At 44.1% G+C, this 11,597-nt stretch overlaps 1 protein-coding gene across 1 annotated transcript in view; it reads right to left on the bottom strand.

Moving 5' to 3' along the window:
• Window positions 1-698: 698 nt before the first annotated feature.
• T265_09041 (hypothetical protein) overlaps window positions 699-11,597 on the bottom strand; it is a gene marked incomplete at both ends in the record, with an annotated part of 28,413 nt that continues 17,514 nt past the window's right edge. The window contains one exon of the mRNA XM_009175010.1: window positions 699-819. Within this exon, the coding sequence (XP_009173274.1) occupies window positions 699-819 (121 nt within the window). The remainder of the gene's footprint in view (window positions 820-11,597) is intronic.

The following is an 11,597-nucleotide window of genomic DNA, read 5'->3' on the forward strand; positions in this document are numbered from 1 at the left end:
GACGGCTTGCCTGATGGGCAGCTATCTCCCGCTTAGGATATAGCAATATAGCACCATTCATCCTTCGGGCAAAACTGCAAAACACGTGATCGCTTATTGACTGGTTCTTTCAGTGACGGCTTCTCAGACTGAAGTTCCATTCATCTTGCAAGCTTATTCTACCGCTGATCTACCCATGGAGGAGAGCGTGAGGCGAGTTAAGATATCTCTGGAGTTTTATGAGATGCGGACTGCTATCGAGTCCCAATAAGGATGAACCAGCTGTACAATATTTCACTTACAGGGCAGAATATCCGTCGCGAAACAAATTTTGGCGCCGTTCACTTACTCCGCAAGTCAGTCCCATGAATGCTGCCTCCGTCATCAAATGGAGCGCGTTTTTCCTCGAAGAGCTACTTCTGGAAATATCCGAACTATCTTTCTCGAAGAAAATAGTCCCTTCCGGAAGCAAAAGCGATCAGGCCAGGTTTCTCGTGACATATACAGATTGTCTCATAATAAACGCAAAATGTAATTGGGTAATTTAACGTAACCAGTTGAAAGGAAGGTCGACAAATTTTTTTAATATTAATAGCCACATAAAGGAGGGTTTTTTTCCAATGTAGCTTTTTTCTGTCGATGATAAATGTTAATACACGCATTGACATTTTGAAACTCTATTATTCTCCTGGTGAAAGCGCAACCGCTGCACTTCGTGGTTACAAAGCCAAACATGGTCTGATCAAAGATGCTTCCACCGTGTCGACCATTGCACGCTTGATTGCAAGATTTTGGTCCAGTGGATCTGTATTGGATTTTTCTGGCAAAGGGAGAAAGTCTCTGAGTGATGAAAGAGCACCCATTGTACATAATGCCATCGAGCAACTTCAGTCCCAGAGCACCATGGCATCTTCATCAATAACTCAGGTGTCTCAGTTGACCGGCATTCCCCGCGCCAGCTTGCAACGTATCATGAGACGCCACCTTGGTAGATTAAGAGCAAGAATTGAAGAGGAGTGTGCACGAGTGATGCTTGAAGAAGTTAATCATGCTGTGGTTCACATCTGATACCGCTTCCAACTTGTTATAGAAGAAAAGGGAGATTTTTTACAGCGTTTTTGTAATGCCAGAGTAAACCTTCATAATGCCTTTGTTTATATAAAAATAATTAAATGGTTAAATTGGTGTTAGAGTTTTAACATGAGTATTATTTGCGTCTATTATGAGACACTCTGTACTACAATACTTTCATGAAATTATGGAAACCAAGCACAGACCAGTTTAATCACTCGTTAAATCAGTTCAGTAAATCTTATTGTCCAGTTCCTGGCGGTTCACTACATGCGTCCAATTGATTCCCGTGATACGAGGCTCTATAGAGCTCAGCTCTACATAAAGCTCAAAAATTCCACGGCGCGCCCGAAGTCAGATTTCTCTTAGCCTCTGTGCGTTAGTTAATGTAAAGGAGCTCGTTAGGATCACATACTTCTTATTTCCTGGTTGTCATTATTACCACGGTCATGCTGTGGTGCAAAGAAACCCGCACACACACCGGTTTTGCACACTCTACTAGTTCATCAAGTAATTTGTTAGTGTCCCTCAAGTACATTCGATGACTTGTTGCACTTACTAATGTGATCACATCATGACAATGTAAGCCTAGTTAATCTACCCTCAATGATGTGATGTGTGGAGGCTGAGAACGTCCGTTCAACGAGTTGTTTTGTTGCGAATTATCGTTGTATTCACCCCCTTGATAGCGAGACGCACCAACAAGACACTGAACTAATTTCTCGCAGAGTGAAAAAGAGAGAAACTCCAAGGCGTGCTGGTTTATCTAGATCAAGAATTCTAGACTGGTCGGACAAAAAAGTATGTGACCCATGGTATACCAAGCATTTTCACTTGACAGAAGTCGAGATAAGAACCGTTCTGTCCTTATATAAGCTGGTACACACAGTTCTGATTCTTGCTGATATAATGCGTACGGTGAGCATGAACTTAGCTTGCATTCAGCTGACTTCAAACATGTACACGCCTTACTCGATTGACAAGTGCCTTCCCTTTGTAGCTCCAAATTGCTCTCTGTCTTCTGCTCGTCTCAGCTAGTCTAGGTCAGCATATTCGGCCAAGGCGAAAACAACAGTCACGAAGCATACAGTCTGGTGAGTTTCTTTTCGACTGCTTCGGGAACTCAAAGGTGGGTGTTGGCTCAATGTGTCGCATCATCGCACACAGGCGACTGAAATTTACTCATCCCAAACAGGAAAACTCCGTTCTTCATAGAACCCGTTTTGTAAGTTCCCGCATGCGGTTACCACATTGGCTTTCGACTAACAAGCCAAACTGTCTGCGCAGCGCGGAAGATGGCCTGTCGCGCACAGCTGGACTGGAGAGCGAGCCTTTTGAAATCAGAGTAGATTCACGGAATACGTGGTACAAAACAGAAATCCACCAGTACTATTGAACCTGTTAATTATCATCTACAAATTTATACATGGGGTAGGGATGTCAGCTTGGTCAAAAAAGGATCAGTGGGAAATGAGTCCCCGTCTCGGTTGTAGATGCAATTTGTTCGTCGGCAGCAGAAAGTTGTCTGATGGTCAGGTATTACACAACAAAACACAAGCAGGTTCGTGATTCCTCCTCATAGGTGACATCACAAACCATGATAGCGATGAGAAACTTGATAGCATAGCCTGTGAATTCGATCGTCTAATTGGTATTTTATTCTAAACGTACCCTCGCTGGTGCTTGGTGTAACAGCAGGCCATAGTTCAGCTATGCCGGAGCAATGCATACTCCTGATTTCGACTCATCTGATGCGAAGACGTTTGCAACAAATGTGCCAACCCAACGCAAAATTACACCATCATCGTCACACACAAATTACTTTATTGCCAGCTACACACTGTGTACAAACAGCAAGTATAGTCAATGAACAGGGCACGGTGTTTCATGTTTGATCTTCTAGCCACTTAGTTGTAACAGCTTAGCTTTATTTGGTTTTCGTTCTTCCTTCTAAACTTACCTAATCCCAAAATAGTAAAATCTCATCGGGATTGATGCGAACAACGACCAGCCTAACTCTGTTCGACTAATTATCCCTTTGCGTTTCGTGCTGAATTCAGCTTCCAGCAAACGCTCAACACGTGTTTACGCCCATGATATTCCTCTCTCTATCTCTTTGTCTCTCTCTCTCTCGTTTCCCAGCCGATCCTACGAACACACCAATGAGTGTTTCCCGTCTGTCTGCCTATTGTCAATCAGCCGGCACAAACATCTCGGCTCACATGGCAGAGATTTGCAAGCTACTCGAACACTAGATGAGATGAGTTCTATCAGTAATTGTCTCTGGATTGCTTCACATTGTCATGCTGTCTGAATGGGGATGTTTAGTAATAGACGAAATACACTGATTATGAATGAACCAAGTTGGCTACTAGTTACTAGATCCCTGGGGTGTTATGTTCCAAGGGCTGTTGGGTTTTGGTAGATTACGGGATGGAATGTTTCACACCTGATTTTATTGTCCCCGTCTTATCAACGCGCGTAGCCTTTTGCCCCTCGAGTTTGGTGCATGCCAGCTGCAATTCCGGGAACTGTTCATGAGTTATGCAACAGACGGTCTGTCCTTGTAATAGAATTTCTACCTTTCAGCCAATCTGGAGTCTTATTTTCGAAAGATTGACCCGTTCGTACAGTTGTCCTCGTAGCAACTTGGTTGATTGCGAGGAAGTTAACTTACCTTCATAGTAACTCGTTTGCTTTTTACACCTTTTCGTTTGTATAACATAACGTGTGTCCGGAGCGAACACACTTATTCGAACCTAAGTTGGCGCTGTTTCACACACGAACTCCTAAAGATGGAAGATGGTCCTTCTGCGGTCTGTTCGCTTCTGGTGATTGACCAAATGGCACTACTTTGGCAGCGACACATTGTACCTGCATAGTGATGGCGGAACTCAATTGGAATAATCGGGATTCAAATTCGATTGGAATGTGGATTGCACAATTGCCAAACGGCTTGGACAAATATGCGTCGGATATTTTGGTCACGTGTTGTACACAGACCCATCCGCCAGACAGGGTGTTCGCAATGCCGATTTAGCCAGTGACGAGAGATTGCGAGAGCAAATCTTTTGAATCAAACAACCGTCCTATACGGTCTATACTGTCAATGGTACATCAGGCTGTGAGACTATAAATAACGTGACTGTGCCCACTCCACTTTCCTCCACATATCAGTGTCACGTAGTTTAAGCTGTTTAGCTGGTAACCGTGTAACGGAATCCTTGCACTGCACAACTCATTGGAGAGACAATCCCCAGAGCTTTACAAGTTTACTCTGATCTTCAAGACAAGTTTTATGTGCAACCAAGGTTGATCAGCTGGCAAAGTTTCTCTTAGTGTTATATGAACTAAGATATTCATTTTACACAGTTCTCTTCCATCCTCTATTCTGTTGTATTTGAACAAAAATAATGCTTGCTCTTTCCTTGAACAGCCGTAACGAAAGCGACCAAGCTAGAGGAGATTCTTTTACGACCGACGAGGTTCAAATATGACCGTCCACTAGAGCACGGACCCTGAGCAGCTCCAATATTGTTCCAGTTAGGCAGTAATTAAGATGACGCCATGACCTGCTGTTAGTGGTCAAGTAGTATGGAATCGGCAAAAATATCCATATTTGGACCGAAAATACTGGATTGTCTGAAAGAGTAGCGATTCTATTACAAAGAGGGTTTCACTGACAAGCCCGGTGGTTTCATATCTTATCACCACCAGTGGTCCGCAAACTCCTTGAGTTGTGATCTGTTACGCAGTCACCGAGTACATGAAGACCCCAGACTTCTGCATAGTTTACTGTCAAAGAATTCATCAACAACTTAATTAGGCTTTCTATTTATTTTGTCAGGTTCGTATGTTATGATCCCTTAACGTCGAATGTGGGCACAAGTCTTCGTTTATTTCCTGTTTTGTTGATTTGCTAGTCCTTGGCAAGCGTGACACTGTTAACCCCTATATTCTTAGAACGAGAAGAATAACTCATTGCTAAGATTGGTCGCCGTTACGCTCAGACATGCCTTATGTAATGAGGCACTTCGTATTAGTTTTTGTTGGGATCTTGTGAGAGAGGCCACTTGGTTCACCAAAAATTCACGCAGACTGTTGGGTTTCATATTCACGGACCGGTGAAAGCGCACTGATATCAAATGGACTAGAATGATTTTCACCCAGTAGAAACCAGGTGCAAAACCATGGTAAGAATGTATTTGGTCTTTTCGTCTGGATGCTGAGAATTTTGGATGTTCCAATTTCTATAGAAAGAAGTGAAAATATATACCTTTGTAATACACTACTCATAAGGTTGCTGAAAACTCGACAGCCCACGGCCGGTTTCGCCCTTCTTAGGGCTCCTCAGGTAGGCGCAGTCCCCGAGTTTCCGTCAACCTTATGTTCCGCTTGAAACCGAATTACACGAATTTAGCGAAGTACACTCATTTGCAAACTAATTTGTTTTTTCGAGAGACTCACCTGGAACCCAGCTGAATCTCTCGGTTTGGATGTTTCCAGGAAACATCCACACATAACAGTGAGATGCTAAAAGACAGCCAGTGATCACCTTTTCACCTTCTAGGCGCGGTTCGCTGAACTATGAGTACGGTTATATGAACGCTTGGAAGCCAAGAGAAAGTCATGTGGTTGATTCACGCAAACAAACTCGCGCAACAATATAATGGGTACCAACTCCAATAGAAAGAAGTAAAAGTTAGCGACATTCCTCAAGAGATGTGAGGGCTTGGTCTTCAAAAGCACAGTAAAACTAACCCTCTATGGAGTTTAGCCGTAGGGCTAACCAAGAAATGAATTCCAAAGCAAGCCGATGATGACAGCTGATGATAATCTTGGGATAAATTCCATTATCCGGAAGCTGAAGACTTCCGACTAATTGTGTCGGTCCTCCGGTTACTAACTAAGAAGCCAGTGAGCAAGTTGTTCGAGAGAAAAAATATTCCGAAATTGGAAATAGAGTAAAACTTTTACTAACAAATCACAATGGTCTTTACTTTCACGACTGCAGGAGTACAAGTTCCATTTTCGTGTAATCGAAAAGCTGTGTTTTGTGGGTTGCGAGTGACTTCGGATCGAGTTGCTCATTTCTGAAGTTCATTGCGGCTTAACATGACTCACCACGGTCTGCCAGTTTGCCCGCCAATATATGTAGAGCGTTCTGACGAATTCTCTGAATGCTTGATCTATGTTGTCAGCATTTTGTCGCGTTCTTTAAAATACCGGAGCCTTAAATGAACTTCCGAAATCTGTTCAGCAATATGGCAGTCTTTGTGCTCCAAGACACTGATTTATATGTACTGCTTCTGGGTTTGGACTGTACGACTCCGTTTCGAGGGTACATCACCATGGTTTTATTTATATTTTCTTGTAAGAATGGCAGCTCGCTGCATATCACCGGCTGACAGTCCGGCACGCGTTGAGACTCCTTTGATAATGCTGATAACTGTTTGAAACTCGTGCTGTTACCTTTTTTGTCGGCGAATATAGTAGGGAGTTTTCGGACAAATATGAAAAAACGGTCCAAAATTTACTCCAATTAGTCAGTTTGCTCTCATTGTGAATTTTTAGATGTGTTTGAGCGCTCGCCTTGCATGAGCTCGCGGCATTTGAGATAGAGCAGAACAGAAACCCCTGTCAATGAGCAGCCTACTTCACTAATGGAAATGAGCGTATGGCAAAAAATACGAAGGAATTTTCCACGCTGCTATCTCTGCAATAAACGGGCTTGGTAACTGCAAATTACAAGCTTTAAAGTTATGATTCATGGAGCTCCATGGATTCACAGTACTGAAGCTTTCGCCTAAGCCTCTCGAGTCGGGCATGTCTTTATCCGTCAGCGGCTTTCGTTCGTAACGCACCAACGCATAGGTCAGACTACTCACTGCCGTTGTGTAGGAATGGAGCCGTTTTATGCACGACAAAGAAACTTTTGGGCCAGACTGAGGCCGTTTCGGAGCGGTAACCGTCTATTTTACAGCCTTTCGTCGTTGGGTGTGTAGCGTGGGACGTCGGCGGTATTCGACGTTGGAGAGGATTTAGCGAGGGCACATGGCGGTTCTTAAATGTGCAGAAATGGATTTTCGTGTTACTGAATCCACACGGCACACATTCGCGCAGGTCGGGTGACATAGGAGAAAAGATCGGAGCGTGGCAATAACCCACGTGTATTCAATCGAAACCGAAAGCGGAAATCGGGGATACAAAGGTGGGTCAAGGTCAATCAGGGGGGTGTATAAGCAGGATACTCTTTCCTGTCAGGAGCTCGTGGGGGCTTGTCCGTGGTGCCTGCAACAGGGATAGAGAGGGGGAGAGGAACACATCAGGTCATATGATCACGTGCAAGCAGACACAGTCGAGTTTCAACTGCGTTACAGGTGGCTTGTTCACACATGTCGCATTTTCTTGAGTCCAAAATTAGGCGACGCTGATGTATCCGAAGCCAGTTAAACCGGTTCATTTTAACACAGAAATCGGGGTTAATAGTCATCAAACTGAAAGCGAAAATTTTCAAGACTCGAGCTGCGGAAATCACTCTTCATTCCGAATGCACATGGGGCCTAATTAGGGCCCGATTAGCCTCACAGTTCTATGAGCTGCAAAACCCTTGCATTAAAGGTAAGACCTTTTGTGAAAAAACGTTGCATTTTGTTGTGTGTGTGCTCAAACCAAAAACATCGTAATATTTTTTCATATTTTTGCAGCTCATCAAATTTGGTTGTTCCTTGAAGCAGTAATACCTCTTGAAGAAATAGTCTGGTGGAATGCTTACCCAGCACCGCTTAGACCCCGAGATACCTGGATAAGGCTCAAAAGTTTAAACTGTTACTCTGCTCTTAGTTGCCCGTCTGTTTTAGTCCATCGGGGGCACGTGTTACCTTTCGTAAATTCAATTCTATTGTGCGAATACTGAGCACCGCCTTATCATCCACCTTCATACTTGGCTTAAGTTATTGCCATTTCAGTGACCTGTGTTGAAACGTTGCAAAGCTGGTATTTAGTGAGCCAGCTGAGCCGGTCTTGTGCCGACCAGAGGATTACTTCCGAAAGCTTATTTTGACTGTTATCAACAACAGGTTCACATGTTTGAACGTGAGCAAAGGCTATGTGAGAATATCCGAGAGGAAACAATGAGTTGGCTTCAACTGTCTGTTCTTTTATTATATGGAGCAACCCGCTGATTATCGGAATATTTGGCTCTTAATTTATGTTGGCTGAATGGGTTGTCACACTTGATGAAGCGATATCGAAGTGGAGAGTGTCGGAATAGCCCCCCCCACGGTGAGTGTTCATGGTGGCCGCCCAAAAGTGAAGCAGAACAAACTAACATTTTCACACGAAACATGCGTTTGTGTTTGTGGAATGAAAGACCTGCGAGTTTATTGGCGTAATTGGGTGTTTCGATGTCCGCCACTGTAGCCTGTTATAGCTTGCGAGCGATAAATAATAAACTTTCAATATCTGAAGACGTAATCAGTAACAGTTACTTTACTGAATTTAACCACTAAGCCTTCGGTTCTCTGCCGTGTGAGCCAGTGCATGATGAACAACAGCCGCTGAGCGACAAGATCAAAACCGACCCGGGAAAATTGGGTAAAAGCCTCAATCCTGTGAATCTGTGAACTCAGCGATATCTAGAACACAGTGATGGCTTCCTCGGACCTTACCAGACCATACCGGAAGTTGGCGGTAGGATCTAAAGACGTGTGATCTAGAAGTGGTTGTCGCTCCGAGCCACTTTCTGGTCATCTTACGTGATGATGAAAGTGTGCACTCTGAGCATGAAAATCCTAAAATTCCGTGCTTACTTAACTACAGGCAAAGAGCCTCTGCAGGGTTGTATTGTGTTGAGAGAAACACACTTTGAAGGTACGTCCGAACACTTACTTGGGAGAGCAAACAGGCACGCACACATAAGGTTTGCAGCACAATATGATAAAGTGGTGCCAAGTATGAATAGGTACAATGGTTTAAAGGAGTGATTTAGAGAGCTTGTGGCGTAGGAATTCTGACTGCTGCGATATCATAAATCGATAGCATCAACGTCCTTGGAAGGAACATCGAGCTCAAGCACTCGGAGCCATGTTTCATTATCAGTGGATTTAAGGCCCGCTATAATCTTTGTAAAAGCTGGCTGGATAAGCTCAATTAAAGTCGCATCCTTCTCGTGTCCTGAGTTGAAAATTTATTGGCATAATCAAGGGGTGGTCTGAGGAAGGCAACGCAAAATATTTGGAGCCCCATGCGAATAACATCATCATCATCATCATCGACACCAGGACATCAGTGTTCAACACCGATGCTTAACTGCCGTACACGAATAACACGTGGGACGGTGCGCCGAACCATCCGAAGAGCGACAAAAGCCTGCTGAGTCCCTTTTCTGTGACTCAGTGGGAGGCACCCAAACAGACTTTGATATCTGTCTTCGTAGTACCCTCTGATTTGTTCTCGCCATGCACGAAAAGTCCAGTGACTACTACTTTGCATCATTGGCATTAATTTTGAGAGCAATTTTGTTGGACATCCAAGAATTCTAGTCGAGTGCGAAAACAGGACATGGAATTGAAATCGCGGCTGATAGGTGAATGAGATGAATGAAGAACAGTAGCGGTCCTAAGACGGAGAAATGGTCAGGGACGGTGCGCCATTTCGGTTGCTCCGTAGTTACCCATAATGTCCATTCAACAGCATGGTTTTTTGGACCGAATTGATAGGTATAGGTTGATCCTACAGCTAATTTAAACAAAGTCATCCAACGACTTGCACAAACCAGATCCTGCCTGTGCTGTACTTGTTTAATTGGCGTGCCATCGTCAAATGTGACCCCTGAATGCAATTCACGGAGGTAAGCTTCAACAGAGACCAGTATCCGTCTGATCATTGTCGACGTGGGGGTGTCGTATGGATTCAATAATAGCTTGAGATAATTTGCGTCAGCACACTGAGTGGAAGTTTCAGTGGTTGCCTCATAAACCACATACGAAAACACGGTCAGTTGTGAGGTGATTTGAAGGAACTGGGGGTATCACTCCACAATCCAGGGATATTAACTCCGAATATTTCTTCAAGGTAATTCAAGGTTTAACGGTCTAAAAAGCGGTTTACTTTACAACGACCATAGGGTGAACGTATATATACAAAGGGACGCAAAAATATGCGTAATGTTTGCTGAGTATCACATGGAGTTAAAGAGTTCGAGATTCGGTTGGGACATAAGATATACATCTAAGTTGTTCTTGAAAATGGTTAAACTCGGCGAATGTACAACATTGGGAGGTAGGGAGTTCCAAATGAAACATACACGGACCGCAAAATAGTTCCGTCGACAGTTCACCGTCGAGTGAGTTACCGCGAGCGATGTAGGTATTGATTACTCGGGGCAGTGGGAGTTCCAAAACATACACGGACCGCAAAATAGTTCCGTCGACAGTTCACCGTCGAGTGAGTTACCGCGAGCGATGTAGGTATTGATTACTTACTCCAGTGCCAGTCGAGTGAAACGAACAAAAATCCGTTTTAGGAGCGACAGGACTTGTGAGGTCCTCTTGTAGACGGCTGTGCATTGCAAGGAGTTTTTTAAACAGCTGCTGACCCACACGCCCAGATCTTTTTCTTCACTAGTCCGAGAAAGTGGTTGTGGACCCAACGCATATTTATATGCAAAGGGCTTCCGTACACGGAGCATTTTACACTTCTGGAGGTTAAACGGTAGTGTAGCGACCCAGTGCAAAAAAAAGACAAGTCTCGCGATCCAGTGAGCGGCTGGGTTGAACAGTCAAGTATGTGGGTAACTGGGTCGCTACAGCTACTCCCCCTCCAGCGAAAGAGAAAAATATGTGCGGAAGACATCCAACAGCATTGAGTGGGCATGGTCGAATCGGTAGTCCGAAGTGGGAAAGGTACCGATGTGAGTGTAAGTATGGCGAAGTATCTTTGAACGTTAACATTATAGACAAAGTCTTGTCCATGAACGTATGTCTTTGTCCATATTCGCCATAAGAAACTTTGAGTAAAGAGTTTCAGAGATGAGTGTCCGTCGGGGTTGAAATGTAGTGTAGACCATGAGAAAAAACTTGCCAGCGTATTGCTGACGGAGCGAGTGGATGCATGGAGTAGTTCCAGAATGATGGAAGATGGACAGACGCGGCATCGATATTTGGCTGAGGCAATGGGGAGGTTGGTGACTGAGCCGTAGGTGTGTCAGATATGAGTAGAAATATGAGTATATGGGAGTCCAAATGAATAATTGTCAGGAGTTACGTGGGTTCACAAATGTCACGTCGGGCTCACCAGTTATTAGTGCACAGGTAGTGATAGCCATAATACAAATCAGAAGGTGTGTGTGCAATAATAGAAGTTTTTAGTATTTCTGCGACACGTATAAAATAAATACAATGCGAGAATGGGAGCAAGTCAAAAAGGGAGCTTATCGTATATGAGAGTCCCTTGGTGGAAGTCCGGACGGCGGGAACGTGTTTTTCTCCGCAGTTAGACTGCTACACGTACTCCATGGTTGTCCGTGGACTTGTGGAGAGGTTGAC

This window comes from Opisthorchis viverrini (genome assembly GCF_000715545.1).
Source record: "Opisthorchis viverrini unplaced genomic scaffold opera_v5_253, whole genome shotgun sequence".
Classification (NCBI taxonomy): domain Eukaryota; kingdom Metazoa; phylum Platyhelminthes; class Trematoda; order Opisthorchiida; family Opisthorchiidae; genus Opisthorchis; species Opisthorchis viverrini.